General features: G+C 45.1%; 1 protein-coding gene across 2 annotated transcripts in view; it reads left to right on the top strand.

Moving 5' to 3' along the window:
* LOC119963785 (disintegrin and metalloproteinase domain-containing protein 12-like) overlaps positions 1 to 27,624 on the top strand; it is a 247,970-nt gene that overhangs the window by 136,507 nt on the left and 83,839 nt on the right. For both annotated transcript variants that reach the window (XM_038793069.1, XM_038793070.1), the window contains exons 10-11: positions 18,392 to 18,476; positions 20,290 to 20,432. In XM_038793069.1, the coding sequence (XP_038648997.1) occupies positions 18,392 to 18,476; positions 20,290 to 20,432 (228 nt within the window). The remainder of the gene's footprint in view (positions 1 to 18,391; positions 18,477 to 20,289; positions 20,433 to 27,624) is intronic.

The following is a 27,624-nucleotide window of genomic DNA, read 5'->3' as shown; positions in this document are numbered from 1 at the left end:
CTAAGCATTTCCCCATTTAGAAAATAGTTTGTGCCTCCTTTTCTCCTTCCAAAGTGCATAACCTCACACTTTTCGACATTGTATTCCATTTGCCACTTCATTGCCCACTCTCCTAGCTTGTCCAAGTCCTTCTGCAGCTCGCCTGCTTCCTCAATACTACCTGTCCCTCTACAGATCTTTGTATCATCTGCAAACTTAGCAACAGTGCCTTCAGTTCCTTCTTCCAGATCATTAATGTATATTGTGAAAAGTTGTGGTCCCAGCACCGACCACTGAGGCACACCACTAGTCACCGGCTGCCATCCTGAAAAAGACCCCTTTATCCCCACTCTCTGCCTTCTGCCAGTCAGCCAATCCTCTATCCATGCCAGGATCTTACCCTGAACACCATGGGCTCTTACCTTATTTAACCATCTCCTATGTGGCACCTTGTCAAAGGCCTTCTGGAAACCTAAATAAATCACGTCCACTGCCTCCCCAATTTCCTCAGCTATCTCTTTCAGGACCCTGGGGTGTAGTCCATCCGGTCTAAGTGACTTATCCACCTTCAGACCTTTTAGTTTCCGAGAACCTTCTCCTTAGTGATGGTCACTGCACTCACCTCTGCCTCCTGGTTCTCCTGGAGCTCTGGCATCCCACTGGTGTCTTCCACCGTGAAGATTGATGCAAAGTAACTATTCAGTTCCTCTGCCATTTCTTTGTTTCCTATTATTACTTTTCCAGCCCCATTTTCCAGTGGTCCATGTCATAATATACGCACAAGTATACGCACAAGGGTCCCAGGTTCGATTCCCGGCTGGGTCACTGTCTGTGTGGAGTCTGCACGTCCTCCCCCTGTGTGCGTGGGTTTCCTCCGGGTGCTCCGGTTTCCTCCCACAGTCCAAAGATGTGCGGGTTAGGTGGATTGGCCATGCTAAATTGCCCGTAGTGTCCTAATAAAAGTAAGGTTAAGGGGGGGTTGTTGGGTTACGGGTATAGGGTGGATACGTGGGTTTGAGTAGGGTGATCATGGCTCGGCACAACATTGAGGGCCGAAGGGCCTGTTCTGTGCTGTACTGTTCTATGTTTTATGTTCTATGTTCTAAGTATATGATGGTGCACAGACAGACATTGATTGACACACAGGATGACCAATGGACACACAGAACACAGAAGCCAATCACCAGACAGGACACGGCCACTATAAAGCCAGAGGGTACTAGTTTTCCCGCTCTCTCGGGATGCAGCCTCTGAGACAGTCAGAGCCCGTGAGCAGCAACTAGAACATCCACCATGTGGTAGTGAGATAGTCTGGTCAGGCTAGCCTCAGGTCTCCAGTCAACCCACAATTAAAGTATGTTTAATAGTTAAGTGTTCAATAAAATTGAGTTGCATTACTCCAAGTGTTGGAAGCCTGTCTCTCTCACTGCTATGGTAAACACAGTTCTCGCAGACCCAGCATACCCAACACATCAGTCTAATGTCTATTTTTGCCTCTCTCTTACCTTGTATATATTGAAAAAACTCTTCCTACCTTCCGTTATATTACCAGCTAACTTGCACTCATACTCCATCTTCTCCCCCCTTTTTGCATTTTTAGTTGTCTTCTGCTCGCTTTTAAAGGTTTCCCAATCCTCTGGCTTCCCACAAATCCTGGCCCCTGCCACTTTGTATGCTTTTCCTTTAGCCTTTATGCTGTTCCTGACATCCCTCGTCAGCCATGGATGCTTTGTCCTCCCCTTAGCATGTTTCCTCTTCCTTGGGATGAATTTCTGTTGTGCCTCCCAATAACCCCCAAAAACTCCTGCCATTGCTGTTCCACTGTCTTCCCTGCTTCGCTCCTTCTCCAATCAACTCTGGCCAGCTCTTCCCTCATGTCTTTGTTGTTACCCTTATTTAATTGTAATACTGTTACATCTGATTGAAGCTTCTCCCGCTCAAACTGCAGGGTAAATTCTATCATATTGTGGTCACTACTCCCTAAGGGTTCCTTCACCTTAAGGTCCCTAATCTAGTCTGCCTCATTACCCATCACCAAATCCAGAATTGCCTGTTCCCTAGTCGGCTCTGTCACAAGCTGATCCAAAAAATCATCTCTTAGACATTCCACAAATTCCTTTTCTTGGGATACACTACCTGCCTGATTTTCCCAGTCCACCTGCATATTGAAGTTTCCCATGATTATTTTAATGTTACCTTTTTTACCTGCCTTTTCTATCTCCTGCTTTATTTTCTGCCCCACATGCTGACTGCCTTTGCGATTCCTCAACTCTACCCACAGAGATTCTATGGCTTCTGATCCTATATCGCTCCTTGCTATCGATTTAATTTCATTCCTTACTAACAATGCAACCCCGCCCCCTTTGCCCATCTGCCTGTCCTTTCAATAGGACACATATCCTTGGATATTTAGATCCCAGCCCTTTTTTGCTGTTCCTGAGGGTGATGTTGTTCTCTTATTTTGGTTCTCTATTTCCCCTTCATTTATTACACCTTCTAAGCTAAATTCTGATTCCCGCCCCCCTGCCAGACTAGCTTAAATACTCCCGAGCAACTCTAGCAAACCTCCAAGCCAGGATATTGGTGCCCTTCGAGTTTAGATGCAACCCGTCCTTCTTGTCCAGGTCCCACCTGCCCTGGAAGAGATCCCAATGGTCCGAAATTCTGAAACCCTCCCTCCTACACCAGCTGTTTAGCCACGGGTTTAGCTGCACTATCCTCCTATTTCTAGCCTCACTGGCACGTGGCACAGGGAGTGATCCTGAGATTACAAACCAAGAGCTCCTGCTTTTTATCTTACTGCCGAACTCCCTAAACTCCTTCTGCAGAACCTTATCACTCTTCCTGCCCATGTCTTTAGTACCTATGTTTACTACGACCTCTGGCTGTTCACTCTCCCCCTTCAGGATGTCCTGTGTTCGTTCAGAGATATCCTTGAACCTGGCACCAGGAAGGCAACATACCATCCTGCCATCATCTTGCCAGCTCACCTCTGATCCCGTGCAATTTCACCTTCTGTACCAGTCTGCCATGAGGGAACCTGTCAAAGGCCTTACTGATGTCCATACAGACAACATTCACTGCCCTACAGTCTTCAATCATCTTGGTCACTTCCTTTGAAAACACGATCAGATCAGTGAGACACGACCTCCCCTTCACAAAACCATGTTGCCTCTCGCTAATACGTCCTCTTATTTCCAAGTGGGAGCAAATCCTGTCACGAAGAATCCTCTCCATTAATTTCCCACCAATAATGTAAAGCTCACCGGCCTGTAATTACCTGGATTATCTTTACTACCCTTCTTAAACAAAGGAAGAACATTGGCTATTCTCCAGTCCCTGTAGCCAGTGGGGATACAAAGATTACTGTCAAGGCCTCAGCAATTTCCTCTCTCGCCTCTCTCTGTATTCTGGCGTATATCCCATCAGGCCCTGGGGACTTGTCTACCTTAATATTTTCAAGAGCCCCAATACCTCCTTTTTGATCTCAACATGTCCCAAACTATCTACACATCCTTCTCCAGACTGATCAGACTGATCATCCACCAAGTCCTTCTCTTTTGTGACTATTGATGCAAAGTACTCATTTAATACCTCTGCTATTTCCTCTGACTCCACACATAGATTCCCTCCCCTGTCCTTGAGTGGGCCAACCCTCTCCCTTGCTACCCTCTTGCTCTTTATATATGTGTAGAAATCCTTGGAATTTTCCTTAAACCTGCAGACCAATGACCTTTTGTGACATCTTTTAGCCCTCCTGACTCCTTGCTTAAGTTTCTTCCTACTTTCCTTATATTTCACACAGGCTTCTTTTGTTCCCCGCCTTCTAGCCCTGACAAATACCTCCTTTTTCTTTTTGACGAGGCCTACAATATATCTCGTTATCCAAGGTTCCTGAAACTTGCCATACTTATCCTTCATCCTTACAGGAGCATGCCGATCCTGAATTCCTATCAACTGAACACTTGAAAGCCTCCACATGTCAGATGTTGATTTGCCCTCAAACATTTTCATTTCATTTCATTTCATCTGCCCCAAATCTACATTCTTCAGTTCCTGCCTAATATTGTTTTAATTAGCCTTCTTCCAATTTAGCACCTGCACCCGAGGACTCCACTTATCTTTATCCATCAGTATCTTAAAACTTACTGAATTGTGGTCACTGTTCCCGAAATGCTCCCCTACTAAAACTTCTACCACCTGGCCGGGCTCATTCCCCAATACCAGGTCCAGTGCAGCCCCTTCCCTAGTTGGACTCTCCACATATTGTTTCAAGAAGCCCTCCTGGATGCTCCTTACAAACTCTGCCCCGTCTAAGCCTCTAGCACTAAGTGAGTTCCAGTCAATATTGGGGAAGTTAAAATCACCCACCTCAACAACCCTGTTACGTTTGCACCTTGCCAAAATTTGCCGACATATCTGTTCCTCTATATCCCGTTGGCTTGGGAGGCCTGCAGTAAACCCCCAACATTGTGACTACACCCTCCCTATTCCTGAACTCTACCCATATAGCATTGCTAACCGAGCCCTCCGAGGTGTTGTCCCGCAGTACAGCTGTAATACTCTCCTCAACCAATAGTGCAACCACCCTACCCCTTTTACATCACGCTCTATCCCACCTGAAACATCTGTATCCTGGGATGTTGAGCTGCCAATCCTGTCCTTCCCTTAACCAAGTCTTTTTAATGGCAACAACATCATAGTTCCAAGTACTAATGCAAGCTCTAAGTTCATCTGCCTTACCTGTTACACTTCTCGCATTGAAACAAACCCACTTCAGTCCATCAGACCCTCTTTGATCAGCAACCATGCCCTGCCTACTCTTCCTCAGAGTCTTACTGGCCCGACTCTCTAGTTCCCCTTCAGTTAATTCACCTTTGTTTTGCTCCCACCCCCCTGCCAAATCTGTTTAAATCATAGAAGTCATAGTATTGTTACGGGCCAGCGTTTAGAAAACTCCAAAGTATATCATGGAGTTTACCTGACCTACAACTTTTCATAGATTTTGGTTCTGAGGAGCACAAGTGTCTACTTTCCAGGTGTTATGCAGCAGAGACCTTAAGTATTTTTAAATAAAACAATGTTTATTCTATGAATTCAGATAACATTTTATAAACACACAGTAAACATTTTATCAACTACCAACACAACTAACCCCTAGGGTGTAGCCACAACTACTCTATATGTAACCCTTAATAACTTTCCTAACAACATCCAGAAGCCAAACACCCTTTTTAACAAAGCAGTAGGTATAAATTATTTGCACAAGACAGTCATCACCTTTTAACATACAGAGAGAGAGACAAAATGAACCTTCCTTGTCTGAATTCAGCTTTCAACTGCCCAAAACGAAAGTAAAACACAAAGCCACAAACAGCTTCCAGCTCAAAACGAAAGTAAAAGCCAGAGACACAACCCAGCTCCACCCGCACAATGACATCACAGCAGCTATTTGATAAACACCCATTTCTGAAAGGTACACTCCCATGACAGTATTTACAGTGCAAAAGGAGGCCATTCGGCCCATTGAGTATACACTGGCCCCTGAAAGAGCACCCTACCTAACCCCACACCTCCACCCCATCCCATAAATCCATCAACCCTACCTAACCTTTGGACACTGATGGGCAATTTAGCATGAACAATCAACCTCCCCCGTACATCTTTGGATTTTGGACTGTGGGAGGAAATGGAGTTCCCGGAGGAAACCAAGCAGACACGGGGAGAATGTGTAAACTCCGCACAGACAGTTAACCAAGCCGAGAAGCGAACCTGGGACCCTGGAGCTGTGAAGCAACAGTGCTAACCACTGTGCTACCGTGCTGCCCTTTGAACCCACCCATGTGGATCCAGTTTATGAGTGTCGTGTACTTGACTGTCCCGACATTAATCAAATTGTAAAATATCTGTTTCAACTTTTTAATACTTTATTGTCAATCCCACTCTGAAAATTGATACATTTCCTGGTTCCATTCAGCAATATTATTCAATGCTGTTTTGATTGCCCTATTCTTTCTGGACACCGATCCATAACGTCGTTTCTCAATACACATTTGTCACCTTGTACATCATTGATCTTTGTCAGGCCACCTTCAAGAACACATGGACTTCAAATTTCTTTTCTCCCTGTTCTCTCTCTGTAAAACCTAATTTTAACTTATTAATTTTCCCTGGTTTGGTCCAACTTTCCCACTCAGGAGATGGCAACCTTTGTGTACAGATGTGGTTGAACAGAGTAACAAGACTAATAGATTAACCTTTTTTAAAAAACAATATTTATCAAACAAGAAAAGATTAAACACAATACAGGAGTCTTTCACCCCATCTATACCTATACAGATATATAAAGACTTCTAAGTATACCAGTCATATCTCAGTGTGGAACCGGGCTTGATGGATTTTATCTTGTATTTTTTGTTTAAAAGCATAGGGGGCTGCTGTTGAACAGTCATGGAGACTGCTGGTGAACATTGAACAAAAGAATGAAAAATTTATTAAACAAGGAAAAAACTGCATTACACTAATCCTTCACCCCCCGCCCCCCCCCCCCCCCCCGCTAAAACTTTGTAGATATATACAGATTCATAAGGATGACAAAAGTTAAAAAAATTACCTTATACTCAAAAGTAAATTTCCCTATACTAAGTAAACACTCCATTTAAATCAACAGTATTACGGGCCAGGGTTTAGAGAACCCCAAAGTGTTTCATGGCGTTCACCTGACCCACAACTTTGAATAAATTGTGGTTACGGGGAGCACAGGGCCCACTTTACAGGTGTGGTGCAACAGAGAGCTAAAAGTATTTTTAAACAAAAACAATGTTTATTCAGTGAATCCTATTAACATTTTTGAACACACACAGTAAACATCTTGGCAACCATCAACTAAAATTCTACCCCCAAAGAATACAGTACTCTATAAGTAACCCTTATATAAGTAACCAGCCTTAGGGGCTGGTTTAGCACACTGGGCTAAATTGCTGACTTTTAAAGCAGACCAAGGCAGGCCAGCAGCACGGTTCAATTCCTGTACCAGCCTCCCCAAACAGGTGCCGTAATGTGGCGACTAGGGGCTTTTCACAGTAACTTCATTGAAGCCTACTTGTGACAATAAGCGATTTTCATTTCATTAATCTTTCCTTCCAACATCCATGAGACAAATATCCTCTTTAACACAGAGATCAGGTCTAAATTCTCTACTAAGAGCAGTTATCACTTTGAAATCACCCAAATGAACACTCTTGAACTTGTAGATATATCCATGCACATCTGCTGGCTTTCACTGCAGCTCTCCACTCTGAAAACAAAACTGAAACTCACAGATACACACCAGCTTTTGTTCAAAGCGAAAGTAAAAGCAGACAGACAGCCCAGCCCCACCCACACTCTGACATCACTGAAGCTATTTGATTAACACCCATTTCTTAAAGGTACTCTCACATGACAACAGACAAAATATGGCCAGACGCAGAATACTCTGAAACCAAGTGACAGATGCCACCCAAAGCAACGTCCGTGGATTTCTTATGAAATCTCCCCAAATTCTTGTCATACTCTGAGTTAACTGGTCCCACTGGAACTCTGTCTTCTACACAAGCGCCTCCAAACTCCACTGTCGAAGGACACACTTGGAGTCTTCTCTCAAACAGCGCTTTCTCTCATATACCTTCACCAAGGATCCACATCCAGGATTTCAACCTCTCATTTCTGTATTCCTTTGCCCTAGAACAGCATGTGCATTAAGTTTCCACACAATTTCTCAGGTACCCAGCTGCACCAACAGATCTCTATTTCCACAGGCTGTATTAAGGTGTCACCAATCTTAGGATTACTGTGGATATCTGGCTTCTCGGAACCCAATGTTTCCAAGTTTTCACGTGGCATCTCTGTCTTTAACAGTGAGTCTCTTTCTCTGCCTCTTTCTGTAACTTCAGTCAACAGTTCCTTGTTCAGATGCTGGTTTCTTTTTCATTCCATGTTTTCTGGAACTTTCTGTTCTTTTGTTTCCGGGACTTCCTTTCTTCCCTGCTGTCTTGTGAGTACAGGCAGGACAATACAGATGGGAAGAAAGCAAGCCCCAGAAGCAAAAGATGCTCACATCTCCTCTAAACCTCTAACCACACACCTTGAAACTGGTTACTGACCCCTCCACTAAGGGGAAAAGTACCTTCTTATCCAGCCTATCTATATACCTCAAAATTCTATACCCCTCAGCCTTCTCTGCTCCAGCCGAACAACCCCAGCCTATCCAGTCTCTCTTGATCGCTGGAATGATCCAGCCCAGGCAACACCCTGGTGAATATCACTTCCTGTCTATAGTGGGTACCACAACTGTACTCAGTACTCCAGCTGGAGCCGAACCAACAGTTTATTCAGCTCCAGCATAATCTCCCTGCTCTTATATAGAAAATAGGAGCAGGACGCTGCTACACCATTCATTATGATCATGGCTCATTATCCACCTCAATAGCCTAATCCCGCTTTTCCCCCATATCCTTTGATCCCCTTCACCCCAAGTGCTATATCTAACTGTTTCTTGAAACCAGACAATGTTTTGCTCTCAACTACTTTCTGTGGTAACGAATTCCACAGCGTCACCACTCACTGGTGAAGAAATGTCTCCTCATCTCTGTCCTTAATGGACTACCCCATATCCTCAGACTGTGATCCCCGGTTCTGGACAGACCCACCATCAGAAACATCCTTCCTGCATCTACCTTGTCCAGTCCTGTTAGAATTTTATAAGTTTCAGTGAGATCCTCCCTCATTCTTCTGAACTCCAGAGAATGCAGTCCAAACCGATTCAATCTCTCCTCGTACATCTGTCCTGCCATCACAGGAATCAGTCTGGTAAACCTTTGCTGCACTCCCTCTATAGCTAGAACAAAAGAACAAAGACAATTTACAGCACAGAAACAGGCCCTTCAGCCCTCCTGGCCTGCGCTGATCCAGATCCTTTATCTAAACCTGTTGCCTATTTTCCAAGGTCTACTTATCTCTGTTCCCGCCTGTTCATATACCTGTCCAGATGCATCTTAAATGATGCTATCGTACCCGCCTCTACCACCTCCGCTGGTAAAGCATTCCATGCACCCACCACCCTCTGCGTAAAAAAGTTTCCACACACATCTCCCTTAAACTTTCCCCCTCTCACTTTGAAATCGTGACCTCTTGTAACTGACACCCCCACTCTTGGAAAAAGCTTGTTGCTATCCACCCTGTCCATACCTCTCATAATTTTGTAGACCTCAATCAGGTCTCCCCTCAACCTCTGTCTTTCCAACGAAAACAATCCGAATCTACTCAACCTTTCTTCATAGCTAGCACCCTCCATACCAGGCAACATCCTGGTGAACCTCCTCTGCACCCTCTCTAAAGCATCCACATCCTTCTGGTAATGTGGTGACCAGAACTGCACGCAGTATTCCAAATGTGGCCGAACCAAAGTCCTATACAACTGTAACATGACCTGCCGACTCTTGTACTCAATACCCCGTCCGATGAAGGCAAGCATGCTGTATGCCTTCTTGACCACTCTATCAACCTTCAGGGTGCAATGGACCTGAACTCCCAGATCTCTCTGTACATCAATTTTCCCCAGGACTCTTCCATTGGCCATATAGCTAGCACATCCTTCCTCAGATAAGGAGACAAAAACTGCAGACAATATTCCAGATGTGGCCTCACCAAGGCCCTGTATAATTGCAACAACACATCCCTGCTCCTGTACTCGAATCCTCTCGCAATGAAGGCCAACATACCATTAGCCTTCTTTGCCGCCTGCTGTACCTGCATGCTTACCTTCAGCGAATGGTGTACGAGGATACCCAGGTCCCGCTGCACACTCCCCTCTCCTAATTTATGGCTATTCAGATAATTGTCTGCCTTCTTGTTTTTGCTACCAAAGAGGATAACCTCGCATTTGTCCAAATTATACTGCACCTGCCATTCATTTGCCCACTGAAGGATCTCTGCAGCCTCTTCACAGCTCAACCTCCCTCCTAACTTGGTCCCATTTGCAGATTTACATAGAACATAGAACGATACAGCGCAGTACAGGCCCTTCGGCCCTCGATGTTGCACCGACATGGAAAAAAAACTAAAGGCCATCTAACCTACACTATGCCCTTATCATCCATATGCTTATCCAATAAACTTTTAAATGCCCTCAATGTTGGCGAGTTCACTACTGTTGCAGGTAGGGCATTCCACGGCCTCACCACTCTTTGCGTAAAAAACCCACCTCTGACCTCTGTCCTATATCTATTACCCCTCAATTTAAGGCTATGTCCCCTCGTGCTAGCCACCTCCATCCGCGGGAGAAGGCTCTCGCTGTCCACCCTATCTAACCCTCTGATCATTTTGTATGCCTCTATTAAGTCACCTCTTAACCTTCTTCTCTCTAACGAAAACAACCTCAAGTCCATCAGCCTTTCCTCATAAGATTTTCCCTCCATACCAGGCAACATCCTGGTAAATCTCCTCTGCACCCGTTCCAAAGCTTCCACGTCCTTCCTATTTGGAGATATTACATTTGTTTCCTCATCCAAATAATTAAAATGTGTTGTGAATAGCTGTGGTTCTGGTACCGATCCCTGCGATACCCCACTAGTCACTGCTTGCCATTAATTCCGACTCTTTGTTTCTTGTCTGCCAACCAGTTTTCTATCCATCTTAATACACTACCCCCAAGGAAAACTGACCGTCAGCAGAAAGGGTGGGGCGGGGGGGGGTGGGGGGGGGGGGGGGGGGGGCAGGGGGGGAAAGGGAGGCATGGAAGTGGAGAATAAGGGCAGGGAATCTAATATATGGGTCGCTAGGAGTTAGGGCGGCGAGAAGTTGGGTATGTTAGCGTGGGGTTTTTGCGTGTGTTGGACCGTTCTGTTAATATGTTACATGTTAAAATAATAAATGCCTCAATAAAATGTTTCCTAAAAAAAATACACTACCCCCAATCACATGCGCTTTAATTTTACACACTAATCTCTTATGAGTGAAATTGTCAAAAGCCTTCTGAAAGTTGAATGTACCACATCCACTGGCTCCCCTTCATCAACACGATGAGTTACATCCACGAAGAATTCCAGTAGATTTGTCGAGCATGATTTCCAATTCATAAATTCATGCTGACCAATCCTGCCACTGTTTTCCAAGGTTTCTGTTATTAAATGTTTGACACTGGATTCTGGAATTTTCCACACTGTTGACGTTTGGCTTACTGGTCTATAATTCTCTGTTTTCTCTCGACCTCCCTTTTTAAATAGTGGAGTTACATTAGCTACCCTCCAATCCGCAGGATCTGTTTCCCAGTCTATAGAATCCTGGAAGATGTCCACCAATGCATCCACTATTTTGAGAGCCACTTCCTTCAGCACTCTGGGATGTATACTATCAGGCCCTGGGGATTTATCAGCCTTCAATCCCTTCAATTTCCCCGACACCATTTCTCTGCTGATATTGATTTCCTTCAGTTCCTCCCTCTCACTAAACCATGCATTCTTCAACATTCCTGACGTCTGATTTGTGTCCCCATGTGTGTCCTCATTTAATTTTTGGAGCAGCTTGTGACAGAGCCTACCAGGGAACAGGCTATTCCAGATTTGGTGATGTGTAATGAGGCAGACTTGATGAGGGAACTTAAGGTGAAGGAACCCTGAGGGAGCAGTGACCACAATATGATAGAATTTACCCTGCAGTTTGAGAGGGAGAAGCTTCAATCAGATGTAACAGTATTACAATTAAATAAGGGTAACTACAAAGACATGAGGGAGGAGCTGGTCAGAGTTGATTGGAGAAGGAGCCGAGCAGGGAAGACAGTGGAACAGCAATGGCAGGAGTTTTTGGGGGTTATTGGGAGGCACAACAGAAATTCATCCCAAGGAGGAGGAAACATGCTAAGGGGAGGACAAAGCATCCATGGCTGACGAGGGATGTCAAGGACAGCATAAAAGCTAAAGAAAAAGCATACGAGTGGCGAGGATTAGTGGGAAACCAGAGGATTGGGAAACCTTTAAAAGCGAGCAGAAGACAACTAAAAAAACAATAAGGGGGAGAAGATGAAGTATGAGTGCAAGCTAGCTAGTAATATAAAGGAAGATAAGAAGAGTTTTTTTCAATATATAAAAGGAGAGGCAAAAATAGACATTGGACCACTGGAAAATGTGGCTGGAAAAGTAATAATAGGAAACAAAGAAATGGCAGACAAACTGAATATTTACTTTGCATCAGTCTTCACGGTGGAAGACACCAGTGGGATACCAGAGCTCCAGGAGAACCAGGGGGCAGAGGTGAGAGCAGTGACCATTACTAAGGAGAAGGTTCAGGGGAAACTGAAAGGTCTGAAGGTGGATAAGTCACCTGGACCGGATGGACTACACCCCAGGGTTCTAAAAGAGACAGCTGAGGAAATTGTGGAGGCATTGGTGATAATCTTTCAGGAATCACTGGAGGCAGGAAGGGTCCCAGAGGACTGGAAAGGGGCTAATGTAACACCGCTGTTTGAAAAGGGAGGGAGGCAGCAGATGAGAAATTATAGGCCGGTTAGCCTGACTTTGGTCATTGGTAAGATTTTAGAGTCTCTTATTAAAGGTGATCTCGCGGAGTACTTTGAAGTGCATTGAGTCAGCAAGGCTTTGTCAAAGGGAGGTCACGTGTGAAAAATTTGTTAGAGTTCTTTGAGGAGGTAACAAGCAGGTTAGACAAAGGAGAACCAGTGGATGTGATTTATTTAGATTTCCAGAAGGCCTTTGACAAGGTGACGCATAGGAGATGGTTAAATAAGTTAAAAGCCCATGGTGTTCAGGGTAAGATCCTGGCATGGATAGAGGATTGGCTGACTGGCAGAAGGCAGAGAGTGGGGATAAAGGGGTCTTTTTCAGGATGGCAGCCGGTGACTAGTGGTGTGCCTCAGGGGTCTGTGCTGGGACCACAACTTTTCACAATATACATTAATGATCTGGAAGAAGGTACTGAAGCCACTGTTGCTAAGTTTGAAGGTGATACAAAGATCTGTAGAGGGACAGGTAGTATTGAGGAAGCAAGGGGGCTGCAGAAGGACTTGGACAAGCTAGGAGAGTGGGCAATGAAGTGGCAAATTAAATACAATGTGGAAAAGTGTGAGGTTATGCACTTTGGAAGGAGGAATTTAGGCAGAGACTATTTTCTAAATGGGGAAATGCTCAGGAAATCAGAAGCACAAAGGGACTTGGGAGTCATTGTTCATGATTCTCTTAAGGTTAATGTGCAGGTTCAGTCGGCAGTTAGGAAGGCAAATGCAATGTTAGCATTCATGTCAATAGAGTTAGAATACAAGACCAGGGATGTACTTCTGAGGCTGTATAAGGCTCTGGTCAGACCCCATTTGGAGAATTGTGAGCAGTTTTGGGCCCCATATCTAAGGAAGGATGTGTTGGCCTTGGAAAGGGTCCAGAGGAGGTTCACAAGAATGATCCCTGGAATGAAGAACTTGTCGTATGAGGAACGTTTGAGAACTCTGGGTCTGTACTCGTTGGAGTTTAGAAGGATGAGGGGGGATCTTATTGAAACTTACAAGATACTGCGAGGCCCGGATAGAGTGGACGTGGAGAGGATGTTTCCACTTGTAGGAAAATCTAGAACCTGAGGACACCATCTCAAGCTAAAGGGACGATCCTTTAAAACAGAGATGAGGAGGAATTTCTTAAGCCAGAGGGTAGTGAATCTGTGGAACTCTTTGCCGCAGAAGGCTGTGGAGGCCAAATCACTGAGTGTCTTTAAGACAAAGATAGATAGGTTCTTGATCAATAGGGGGATCAGGGGTTATGGGGAGAATGGGGATGAGAAAATATCAGCGGTGATCGATTGGCGGAGCAGACTCGATGGGCCAAGTGGCCTAATTCTGCTTCTATGTCTTATGCCTTATGGTATTATGTATTTAGTTGCTCAGCAATTTCTTTGTCCCCGATAATACATTCCCCTTTCTCTGACTCTAAGGGACCTTCACCAATCCTTTTCTCTTCAGGCACCTATAGAAATGTTTTGAGTCAGTTTTTATGTTCCCTGCAAGCTTACTTTTGTACTCTATTTTCCTCTTCTTAATCAATCCCTTGGTACTTTGCTGAATTCTAAACTGCTCCCAATCCTCAAACCTGATGTTTTTCTTGACCAATTTGTCTGCTTCTTCCTTGGATCGAATACTATCTCTAAGCTCCCTTATAAACCATGGATTGGCCACCTTTCCCATTTTACTTTTGTGCCAGACAGGAAATGAACAATAGTTGTTGTTCCTCCATGCACTCTTTGAATATTTGCTATTGCCTATCCACTGTCATCACTTCAAATAACATTCCCCAATTGATCAAAGCCAACTCACACCTCATATTATCGTAGTTTCCTTTGTTAACATTCAGGACCCTAGTCTCAGAATCAACTACTTCACTCACCACCTTGATGAAAAATTCTACCATGTTATGGTCGCTCTTCCCCAAGGCGAAATGCACAGCCAGATTGGCATTGATTCCATTCTCATTACACAGTATCCAATCTAGGATGGCCTACTCTCGAATTGGTTCCTTAACGTCTTGGTCCATAAAACCATCCCATATACACTCCAGGAATTCCTCCACTACGATATTGTGGCGAATTTGGCTTTCCCAACCTGTACGCAGATTAAAAGCAGCCATATTTGCGGATGATCCTTTGTTGCATTTGTCTCTAATATCCTGATTAATGCCAATCCCAACATCACCACTGCAGTTTGGGGGTCTATATACGATGCCCAGTGATGTTTATTTACCCCGACACATACAGATTCCACATTGTTAGAACAAATATCCTTCCTCACTTTTGCATTAATTTCCTCTTTAACCAGTGCTGCAGTTCCACCACCTTTTCCTTTTTGTCTGTCATTCTTAGATACTGAATACCCTGCACATTCAGTTCCCATCCCTGGTCACCCTGCAGCCATGACTCCACAATCCCAATTATATCTGTTTACGTCTGTTTGTGCGATTAGTTCATCTGGTTTATTGCGAACGATCCGCACATGAAGGCACAAAGTCTCTGAGCTTGTCTGTTTGAATCTGGCCCTTGGTTTCTCTGCCTATCACTTTTCTTATTCCCCTTTCTGTCTTTTGTTTGTGTCCTTGTTTCCTCCTCCTCTGACTCCTTGCATAAGTTCCCTGTAATCCTGTGATCCATACCTTTGAGGTTCGGCTTCTCAACTTTCTTCCTAACTCCCTATATTCTGCTTTTAGGACCTATTAGGATAGTTAAAGTCTCCTGCTATTACTGCCCTCTTGTTCTTACAGGCAGAAATTTACCCCCATATTTGCTCTCCAATTTCCCTTTTACTATTTGGGGGTCTGTAGTATATTTCCAGTAGTGTGACTGCCCCCTTTTTTATTACTAAGCTTGACAAATTAAGTTCTTTACCCGTCAGTCTGGTCTCAATAAAACTCGAGAGGGATTTGTAGGTATGGTATTATTTATTTTTAAACAACTTGCAAGGCTGAGCCGCTCTATAGAGACTCAGAACACATACAGTCTCCTGAAACTCCCAAAGCCGAGTGAGACTGAGGACAAAGAGATCTTCTATACATATCATTCAAATGGCATCAAGTTTCACATACAAGATTCCCATAGGTCATCCTATACACCTCCTGACCTGGCCATATATCCTGATTGGCTCACTTTGCATTCCTCAACCCTGGGCCTCTTGTTACCCAGCATTTTTTTCACCATCCTCTGCACGAGGCTCCCCTCCCCCCTTCCTGGCCATGCTTTGCAGAATTCCTTTGTTTATTACCTGCTAACTCACTACCATCAGACCGGCTCTATCCTCTACATTATTCTAACTAATTATCCTATTTTATATCATATTCGTTTGTTCAATTCCTCAAGCTCAACCCATGAAGCCTCGTGTGTTGACCCATTTAGTAGGTCATCCCTTCTCACAACTGGAATAGATTCTTTAACCATTAGTGATACTCTCCTTCCTTTTTTATCTCCCACTCTAATGTGTCTGAAAGCTCTATAACCAGGGATACTGAGCTGCCAATGTTGTCCCTCCTTTAGCCAGCTTTCCATTATAGCAATGCCATCCTGCTGCTGTGTGTCTATCTTGTTTGTAATACTCCTTGCATTGAAGTATAAACAGTTTAACCCCACCATCTTTTCTTGCGGGACAGTTTTTAAAAAAATTTAGAGTACCCAATTCATTTTTTCCAATTATGGGACAATTTAGCATGGCCAATCCACCTACCCTGCACATCTTTGGGTTGTGGGGGTGAAACCCACGCAAACACAGGGAGAATGTGCAAACTCCACATGGACAGTGACCCAGAGCCGAGATTGAACCTGGGACCTCGGCGCCGTGAGGCAGCAGTGCTAACCACTGCACCACCGTACTGTACCTAGCGGGACAGTTTTTAAAATTAGGTTCTCCTTTAACAGTGGTTAGCACTGTTGCTTCACAACGCCAGGGTCCCAGGTTCCAATCCCAGTTTGGGTCACTGCCTGTGCGGAGTCTGCACGTTCTCCCCGTGTCTGCGTGGGTTTCCTCCGGATGCTCCGGTTTCCTCCCACAAGTCCCGAAAGACGTGCTGTTAGGTGAATTGGACATTCTGAATTCTCCCTCTGTGTACCCGAACAGGCGCCAGAATGTGGCAGCTAGGGGATTTTCACTGTAACTTCACTGCAGTGTTAATGTAAGCCTACTTGTGATAATAACAAAGATTATTATTAATTCCAAGTCTGTCCCCAGATCTTCTACATTGCTAGCTAATGTTCTACCTCCATTTTCCTGACCTGAATGTGACCCATTTAACCCTACTCCTGGGATCCCATCCTCCTGCCACACTAGTTTAAATACTCCCAAACAGATCCAGCGAAAGCCCCCAGAAAGACATTGGTCCCAGCTCTGACAAAGAGTCATTGGACTCAAAATGTTCGCTCTTTTCTCTCCCTACAGATGCTGCCAGACCTGCTGAGATTTTCCAGCATTTTCTCTTTTGTTTCAGATTCCAGCATCCACAATAATTTGCTTTGGTCCCAGCTCTGCCCAGGTGCAACCCGTCTGGTTTATACAGGTCCCACCTTCCCCAGAACTGGTCCCAGTGCCTGAAGAATCTGAATTCCTCCTGGCTACACCACCTCTCCAGCCACGTATTCATCTGATCTATCCTCCTATTCCTGCTCTCTCGAACGCATGGAACCAGGAGTATTCCTGAGATTGCTACATTTGAGGTCCTGAATATTAGTTTCTCTCCAAACTTCCTGCACTCAGTTTGCAGCTCCTCATCCTTTAGTTTACCTCTGTCGTTGGTAGCAATGTGCATCACATCCACTTGCTGTTCACCTTCCCTCCCCCAGAATACCCTGCAGCCGCACCGTGCCATCATGGACCCTGGCACCAGGGAGGCAACATACCATCCTTGATTCACGTTTGCGACCACAGAAGCGTCTGTCTGTCCCCTAACTATTGAATCCCCTACCATTATTGCCCTGCCACTCATTTTTCTCCCACCCGACTGAGATGCAGAGCCACCGATGGTGCTGTGAATTTTGCTGCTGCTGTTTCCTCTGAGAGGTCATCCCCCCAACAGTATCCAATGCAGTATATCTGTTTAGCAGGTTGATGGCCACACGGGACTCCTGCACATATTCCTGAGTCTTTTACTGTTCCTGATGGTCAGACATTCCCTTTCGGCCTGAGCAATCCTCACCTTCGGTGTTCCCACCTTGCTAATTGTGCTATCCACAACTTCGTCAGCATCGCGGATACTCCACAGCGAGTCCACCCACAGCTCCAGCTCTGACATACGGTTAGCTAGAAGCTGCATTAGGATACACCTTCTGCACACATGGCCACCCGGGACGCCGGAAAACAAAAGAAAATACTTACAATGTCCACATCTCCAGCTCCTTTCCCATTTCCTCGCACCATGTATAAATTGTATTGCCATTTGCAAATGTATTCATGGATACAGAATTGACTTTGATAGCCAAAATAATATTTCATCATTCCTTATTGATTATCTTGCATACCTGCATATATATATATGATACATAACTGCCGTAATTATTGAGTACAAGTCAGAAATGGGTTCCATCTCCATGCGTAATCACTGACCAACATTTAGATATTGATAAAATCATATTTTGATGTGTGAAAGTATAAACCAATTTCCATTCATCCATGAACATAGAACATACAGTGCAGAAGGAGGCCGTTCAGCCCATCGAGTCTGCACCGACCCACTTAAACCCGCACATCCACCCTATCCCCGTAACCCAATAACCCCTCCTAACCTTTTTTGGTCACGAAGGGCAATTTATCATGGCCAGTCCACCTAACCTGCACATCTTTGAACATGTAACATCCTTGGTAACTGGCACCCTTCCCGTTAACAAGTATATTTTCCCTCTTCCTCAGGGGCAGAAGCTTTAATAATATTACTGAACAACTCGTCGAATTTGGTTCCATGTGTTCCTCGGAATTCTCAGGAGGTATCGTTCTGGTGAGCATTAGTCAGCTCTTCAATTTCATTTTCTATTTGTGGGAGTCTCTGGCTGTAGGAATGACCAACTCAGGAAGCACGGACTCCTACAGGAATTAGCATACGTGTCTGTGCTTTATATTCTTGTGTTACTCTGCCTTCCATTGTGGATATTTCACTGTTGATGTTAATGGAAAAAGCTAAGTGTAACACTAGTGATTATTCCTATTTCACAGCGAGTTTCTACATACCTGTATAAGTTTTCTCTGACCACTTGCTGTAATCAATATAGCAACAAAAACTGATGTTTGTTTGTCTAGCTCATTTGAAGCTCTGGTTAATCTGCACTGTAAAATTGCTAAAGTTCCAGATGACCAGAGGCTGCTTTCCCCTTTGAGGGGGTGAGCTGACCAGTGGTGATTTAACCACACCTCAGACGAGGGGTAAGGTTGAGAAGGTGGGGTATCATGGATAATCTCAGCTGGTACGGGGATTGAACCCACTCTGCTGGCCGTGCTCTGCATCACAAACCAGCCGTTTCGCCAAGTGAGCTAAACTGACCCTCTCTGCATTGTGACCTCTTAAAGGCAAACATAGGGGCCTCACGGTAGCAGGGGCCTCACGGTAGCATGGTGGTTAGCATCAATGCTTCACAGCTCCAGGGTCCCAGGTTCGATTCCCGGCTGGGTCACTGTCTGTGTGGAGTCTGCACGTCCTCCCTGTGTGTGCGTGGGTTTCCTCCGGGTGCTCCGGTTTCCTCCCACAGTCCAAAGATGTGCGGGTTAGGTGGATTGGCCATGCTAAATTGCCCGTAGTGTAAGGTTAATGGGGGGATTGTTGGGTTACGGGTATACGGGTTACGTGGGTTTAAAGTAGGGTGTTCGGCACAACATCGAGGGCCGAAGGGCCTGTTCTGTGCTGTACTGTTCTATGTTCTATGTTCTATCTCTCTGCTTAAAGAAGCTTATGTCGATCCTTATTCAATATTTATACAATGACTTTATACAATGGAGCTGAATAGGGGCAGCAGGGTAGCATGGTGGTTAGCATAAATGCTTCACAGCTCCAGGGTCCCAGGTTCGATTCCCGGCTGGGTCACTGTCTGTGTGGAGTCTGCACGTCCTCCCCCTGTGTGCGTGGGTTTCCTCCGGTTTCCTCCCACAGTCCAAAGATGTGCGGGTTAGGTGGATTGGCCATGCTAAATTGCCCGTAGTGTCCTAATAAAAGTAAGGTTAAGGGGGAGGTTGTTGGGTTACGGGTATAGGGTGGATACGTGGGTTTGAGTAGGGTGACCATGGCTCGGCACAACATTGAGGGCCGAAGGGCCTGTTCTGTGCTGTACTGTTCTATGTTCTATGACTGGGGTGAATAATTCAGTAAAGGTCTTTAGTTTCAAATACATACCAAAGCATAGTTATTGCAATATGGTGTGATCCAGCATTGACTACGTGCATCAATTATTTTTAGATTAATCATTATTACTTTTCTTATTTTTAACGTGCTGTTCCACAACGAGGGGGTGTGTCGGTTCAGCCTTTTGAACAACTGCTTGGATAACTTTAATAACAATTTCCCTCATATTCCTGTGGGGGAAGAGGTTCCATGTAGGAAAGGAGTCACCTGCGGGATAAGAGTCTCCCACTGCGGGAAACTGCGAGAAGCTCCTTGCAGGAAAGGAGGCACCTAGTGTAGGAATGGAACCATCCTCCTGCTCCCCCTCCACCCTCCCCGACTGTAAAGGAAAACTGCCATTCCTTATACCACAACTAACCTTGGAGACTCTTTCCAACTAGTTCTTTTTTATTTCAATAATTGTTTGTTCTTGTTTTCCTAGGACACTGCTGCTGAAAGTTTGGGCATTGCTTCTAATTTAGCTCATGGGATTGGACACAACCTTGGAATGGACCATGATTTGCCAACTCCACAATGTGTGTGTGCAGACAAAAGGGCTGGTTGCATCATGGCAGAAGTGAGAGGGTGAGAAATAAAGACCGTTGATAGTTGTGAAAAACAGTTCAGATTGTGAATGACACGTGCAGGAGTTTGATGAAAATTTACAAAACCAAATGAAATGGATAAAATTTGAAGGATTTAAGTAGATTTGGACCACCTGACTGAGGCAATCAGACTTCAGAGAAGCAATCTTCTGTTGAAAAAAGAAATGCTAAAGGCTCAGAAGAATCGACCGCCATGGTACATACTGCAGCCTGGGCTCAGGAGAATCGACCGCCATGGTACATACTGCAGCCTGTGGTAGCTCCTGCACTGGCCACTAAATCTGTTTCAAGAAGGTTTATGCAGTGTAAATCTATCTGGGTTCTGGTGGAATTCCTAGTGAATCACCTGCTGGCATAGCAACACAATGGCAAACTCACCTAATGGGCGGTGGTCAGGAAAAGTGCATGTCCAAAATTATCTGTGATGTTCCACCCTAAATTGCAGCTCTTCTACTCAAGTTGAGATTGATTGGTGTTTTTCAAAACAGAAGCACAAAAGAAATATAATCAGGAGTGGGCCATTCAGTCCATCTTGTAGATGGTACACATGTTGCACCTGATAGACAGAATGCTTCTGTTTAGGCTGCCAATCAAGTGGGAAGCTTTGTCCTGAATGATGCCAAGCATCGTCAGTGTTTGTCCTGAATGATGCCAAGCATCGTCAGTGTTGTTGGAGCTGAATGATGCCAAGCATCGTCAGTGTTGGAGCTGAATGATGCCAAGCATCGTCAGTGTTGGAGCTGAATGATGCCAAGCATCGTCAGTGTTGGAGCTGAATGATGTCAAGCATCGTCAGTGTTTGTCCTGAATGATGCCAAGCATCGTCAGTGTTTGTCCTGAATGATGCCAAGCATCGTCAGTGTTTGTCCTGAATGATGCCAAGCATCGTCAGTGTTGTTGGAGCTGAATGATGCCAAGAATCGTCAGTGTTGGAGCTGAATGATGCCAAGCATCGTCAGTGTTGGAGCTGAATGATGCCAAGCATCGTCAGTGTTGTTGGAGCTGTGCTCGTTGAAGCAACGGGACAGTATTCCATAACACTCATGGACTTGTGCCCCTGACATTGTTTTGTAGCTGCATTTTTTATATGGCTAATCCAGTTCAGTTTCTGGTTAATGGCCAGCCTCCAGGTTGTTGATTGTGGGGATTCAGCGATGATAATGCCATTGAATGTCAAGGGCGATGGTAAGATCCTCTCTTACAGGAGATGGTCATTGCCTGGCACTTGTATGGTGCGGATGTAACTTGCCACTTGTCAGCCCCAAGCCTGGATATTGTCCAGGTCTTGCTGCATTGGGACAGGGACTGTTTCAGTGTCTGAGGAGTTGCGAATGGTGCTGAACATTGTCCAGGGATAGAAACATAGAAAAAATAGGAGGGCACCATTCGGCCCTTGAAGCCTGCTCCGTCATTCATTATGACAATGGATAATCATCCAACTCAATAGCTTAATCCAACTTTCCCCCATATCCATTGATCCCCTTCAGCCTAAGTGCTAGATCTAATTGCTTCTTGAAACCAGACAATGTTTTGGACTTGTGGCTATCTTTATTATAACCACAAGCTGCGAGTATGTTTCTTGCATTGACCAAATGACCACAGAACCAGTATCTTAGTTCAAAAGACAGTTTATTATCAAACACAATGGCTTATCTTGATCTGCAATGATCTGCATGCGGCTACACATTAAAGTACTCCTATCAACTAAGATGACCTTTACTTAACTTCTGGATGACCGGCTCTGTGCTGGTAGTGTCCAAAGTACGTAGGCGTTTCCAAATATGGGGAAGAGGCGCCGGTGCGTCTGCTACTGTTGGTAATCCTTGATTTGAGTCTATTGTCCTGGGGCAGCACGGTAGCATGGTGGTTAGCAGAAATGCTTCACAGCTCCATGGTCCCAGGTTCGATTCCCGGCTGGGTCACTGTCTGTGCGGAGTCTGCACGTCCTCCCCGTGTGTGCGTGGGTTTCCTCCGGGTGCTCCGGTTTCCTCCCACAGTCCAAAGATGTGCGGGTTAGGTGGATTGGCCATGATAAATTGCCCGTAGTGACCTTAAAAGTAAGGTTAAGGGGGGGGTTGTTGGGTTACGGGTATAGGGTGGATACGTGGGTTTGAGTAGGGTGATCATTGCTCGGCACAACATCGAGGGCCGAAGGGCCTGTTCTGTGCTATACTGTTCTATGTTCTAGAAATCGGTGATTGACCTTTAACAGGTGCAAGTTTCAGTTCGGTCTGGTTTTCCTCTGCACAATACACAGGGGCTGTATACTGTCTGTGTCCCAACTTGACCACAATTCCCATTATACTTTGCGGGCGGCCATTTTAGATGGCCACAGACTCAATTACTTCCTGTGGTAATGAATTCCACAGGCCGACCACTCTCTGGGTGAAGACATTTCTTCTCATCTCTGTCCTCAATGGAATATCCCATATCCTCAGACTGTCCCCCCTGGTCCTGGACACCCCCACCATCGGGAACATCCTTCCTGCATCTACCCAGTCCAGTCCTGTTAAAATTTTATAGGTTTCTATGAGATCCCCCCTCATTCTTCTGAACTCCAGAAAATACAATTCTAACTGATTCAGTAAAAGCAAATTACTGCAGATGCTAGAATCTGAAACGAAAGAGAAAAAAAGAAAGGAAAATGCTGGAAAATCTCAGCAAGTCTGGCAGGATCTGTAGGGAGAGAAATGAGCTAACGTTTCGAGCCCAATGACTCTTTGTCAAAGCTAACAGTCAGAGAATGTGGGGAATATTTATACTGTGGAGTGAGAATGAAAGATGAGTCATAGCCACAGAAACCCAGGGAAACTGGGTGTTAATGGCCACAGAAACCCAGGGAAACCGGGTGTTAATGGCCACAGAAACCCAGGGAAACCGGGTGTTAATGGCCACAGAAACCCAGGGAAACTGGGTGTTAATGGCCACAGAAACCCAGGGAAACCGGATGTTAATGGCTACAGAAACCCAGGGAAACCGGATGTTAATGGCCACAGAAACCATGGGGAAAGAGTGTTAATGGCAGTCCCCAGAGAGAACAAAAGGTGTGAAAGGCTAAACTAACATCAGAGGGTAAACTGTGACAGATGGAGATGTGGGGGGAGGGGAAGGGGGAAGCAAAGGGGAGAAAGGGTAAGGAAAGGTGGATAAGATTAGGTTAAAGTTATTAGGATTGTTTCAAACACTAGCTTTCGGAGCGCTGCTCCTTCCTCAAGTGAATCACTTGATTTAGCGCTCCGAAAGCTTGTGTTTGAAACAATCCTGTTGGACTTTAACCTGGTGTTACAAGACTTCTTACTGTGCTCACCCCAGTCCAACGCCAGCATCTCCACATCGTGGATAAGATTGGGGAGGGTTAAAATATATATTAAGAAAGAAAGAAATGGTAAGAGACAGTTGAAATGAAATAGGATGAAAACAAATGGGTCAGGTGGGGTAGAGTTGATCACCTGAAGTTGTTGAATTCGATGTTGAGATTGGAAGGCTGTAGCGTGCCTGAGCGGAAGATGAGATGTTGTTCTTCCAATTTGCGTTGAGCTTCATGGAACATAGAACATAGAACACTACAGCGCAGTACGGGCCCTTCGGCCCTCGATGTTGCGCCGACCTGTGAAACCATCTGAAGCCTATCTGACCTACACTATTCCATTTTCATCCATATGTCTATCCAGTGACCACTTAAATGCCCTTAAAGTTGGCGAGTCTACTACTATTGCAGGCAGGGCGTTCCACACCCCTACTACTCTCTGAGTAAAGAAACTGCCTCTGACATCTGTCCTATATCTATCACCCCTCAATTTAAAGCTATGTCCCCTCGTGTTGGTCATCACCATCCGAGGAAAAAGACTCTCACTGTCCACCCTATCTAACCCTCTGACTATCTTATATGTCTCTATTAAGTCACCTCGCAGCCTTCTCCTCTCTAACGAAAACAACCTCAATTCCCTGAGCCTTTCCTCGTAAGACCTTCCCTCCATACCAGGCAACATCCTAGTAAATCTCCTCTGAACCCTTTCCAAAGCTTCCACATCCTTCCTATAAAGCGGTGACCAGAACTGTACGCAGTACTCCAGGTGCGGCCGCACCAGAGTTATGTACAGCTGCAGCATGACCTTGTGGTTCCGAAACTCAATCCCCCTGCTTATAAAGGCTAGCACACCATATGCCTTCTTAACAGCCCTATTAACCTGGGTGGCAACTTTCAGGGATTTATGTACCTGGATGCCGAGATCTCTCTGTTCATCTACACTACCAAGAATCTTGCCATTAGCCCAGTACTCTGCGTTCCTGTTACTCCTTCCAAAGTGAACTACCTCACACTTTTCCGCATTAAACTCCATCTGCCACCTCTCAGCCCAGCTCTGCAGCTTATCTATGTCCCTCTGTATCCTATAACATCCTTCAGCACTATCCACAACTCCACCGACCTTCGTGTCATCTGCAAATTTACTAACCCATCCTTCTACACCCTCTTCCAGGTCATTTATAAAAATGACAAACAGCAGTGGCCCCAAAACAGATCCTTGCAGTACACCACTAGTAACTGAACTACAGGATGAACATTTGCCATCAACCACCACCCTCTGTCTTCTTTCAGCTAGCCAATTACTGATCCAAACCGCTAAATCACCTTCAATTCCATACTTCCTTATTTTCTGCAATAGCCTACCGTGGGGAACCTTATCAAACGCCTTACTGAAATCCATATACACCACATCAACAGCTTTACCCTGATCCACCTGTTTGGTCACCTTCTCAAAAAACTCAATAAGGTTTGTGAGACATGACCTACCCTTCACAAAACCGTGTTGAGTATCGCTAATCAACTTGTTCTTTTCAAGATGATTATAAACCCTATCTCTTATAACCTTTTCCAACATTTTACCCACAACCGAAGTAAGGCTCACAGGTCTATAATTACCAGGGTTGTCTCTACTCCCCTTCTTGAACAAGGGGACAACATTTGCTATCCTCCAGTCTTCCGGCACTATTCCTGTCGACAAAGACGACATAAAAATCAAGGACAAAGGCTCTGCAATCTCCTCCCTGGCTTCCCAGAGAATCCTAGGATAAATCCCATCTGGCCCAGGGGACTTATCTATTTTGACATTTTCCAAAATTGCTAACACCTCCTCCTTTTGAACCTCAATTCCATCTAGCCTGGTCGACTGAACCTGAGTGTTCTCCTCGACAACATTGTCTTTCTCCAGTGTAAACACTGACGAAAAATATCCATTCAACGCTTCCCCTATCTCCTCTGATTCCACACACAACTTTCCACTACTATCCTTGATTGGCCCTAATCTTACTCTAGTCATTCTTTTGTTCCTGATATACCTATAGAAAGCCTTAGGGTTTTCCTTGATCCTATCCGCCAACGACTTTTCGTGTCCTCTCCTCGCTCTTCTTAACTCTCCCTTTAGGTCCTTCCTGGCTAACTTGTAACTCTCAAGTGCCCTAACTGAGCCTTCATGTCTCATCCTAACATAAGCCTTCTTCTTCCTCTTGACAAGTGCTTCAACTTCCTTAGTAAACCATGGTTCCCTTGCTCGACAACTTCCTCCCTGCCTGACAGGTACATACTTATCAAGGACACACAGTAGCTGTTCCTTGAAAAAGCTCCACATTTCCATTGTACCCATTATGTTCACTGGAACATTGCAGCAGGCCAAGGACAGACATGTGGGCATGGGAGCAGGGTCTTTTGTTAAAATGGCAAGCAACGCTGCTTAACCTGGAATGAGTGTTAACCTCTTCCATGCTTAACATCCCAGGCCCAAAACACTCATTCCAGGTTAAGCAGCGTTTCACTTGCATCTCTTCCAATCTGGTCTATTGCATTCGCTGCTCCCAATGTGGTCGTCTCTATATCGGAGAGACCAAACTCAGACTGGGTGATCGCTTTGCTGAGCACCTTCGGTCTGTGCGCATTCAGGACCCTGACCTTCCCGGTGCCATTTTAACAAAAGACTCTAATCCCTTTATCCCCACTCTCTGCCTTCTGCCAGCCAGCCAATCCTCTATCCATGCCAGGATATCCATGCCTTCTGGAAATCTAAATACATCACGTCCACTGGTTCTCCTTTGTCTAACCTGCTTGTTACCTCCTCAAAGAACTCTGAGGACTGAGTTGAGGAGGAATTCTTCACCCAAAGGGTTGTGAATCTATGGAATTCCTTGCCCAGTGAAGCAGTTGAGGCTCCTTCATTAAATGTTTTTAAGGTAAAGATAGATAGTTTTTTGAAGAATAAAGGGATTAAGGGTTATGGTGTTCGGGCCGGAAAGTGGAGCTGAGTCCATGAAAGATCAGCCATGATCTCATTGAATGGTGGAGCAGGCTCGAGGGGCCAGATGGCCGACTCCTGCTCCTAGTTCTTTTGTTCTTATGTTAACAGATTTGTCAGACATGACCTCCCCTTGACGAAGCTGTGCTGACTCAGTCCCATTTTACCATGCACTTCCAAGTACTCCGCAATCTCATCTTTAATAACAGACTCTAAAATCTTACCAATGACCGAAGTCAGGCTAACCTCCCTATAATTTACCGTCTTCTGCCTCCTCCCTTCTTAAACAGTGGTGTTACATTAGCCACTTTCCAGTCCACTGGGACCCTTCCTGCCACTAGTGATTCCTGAAAGATCACCATCAACGCCTCCACAATTTGCTCAGCTATCTCTTTTCGAACCTTGGGGTGTTGTCCATCCGGTCCAGGTGATTTATCCACCTTCAGACCTTTCAATTTCCCCAGAACCGTCTCCTTAGTAATGGCCACTGCACTCACCTCTGCCCCCTGGTTCTCCTGGAGCTCTGGCATCCCACTGGTGTCTTCCACCGTGAAGACTGATGCAAAGTAACTATTCAGTCCCTCTGCCATTTCATTGTTTCCTATTATTACTTCTCCAGCCACAGTTTCCAGTGGTCCAATGTCTATTTTTGCCCCTCTCTTACCTTTTATATATTGAAAAAACTCTTCCTATTATACTTTATATTACTAGCTAGCTGTACTCATATTTCATCTTCTCCCCCCTTATTGCATTTTTAGTTGCCCTCTGCTTGCTTTTAAAGGATTCCCAATCATAGCTTCCCACTAATCCTCGCCACTTTGTCTGCTTTTTCGTTAGCTTTTATGCTGTCCTTGACTTCCCTCGTCAGCCATGGATGCCTTGTCCTCC

This window comes from Scyliorhinus canicula, chromosome 3, assembly GCF_902713615.1.
Source record: "Scyliorhinus canicula chromosome 3, sScyCan1.1, whole genome shotgun sequence".
Lineage (NCBI taxonomy): Eukaryota > Metazoa > Chordata > Chondrichthyes > Carcharhiniformes > Scyliorhinidae > Scyliorhinus > Scyliorhinus canicula.
Note: the sequence above shows the minus strand (reverse complement) of the source record. Positions and strands in the feature narration are given on the sequence as shown.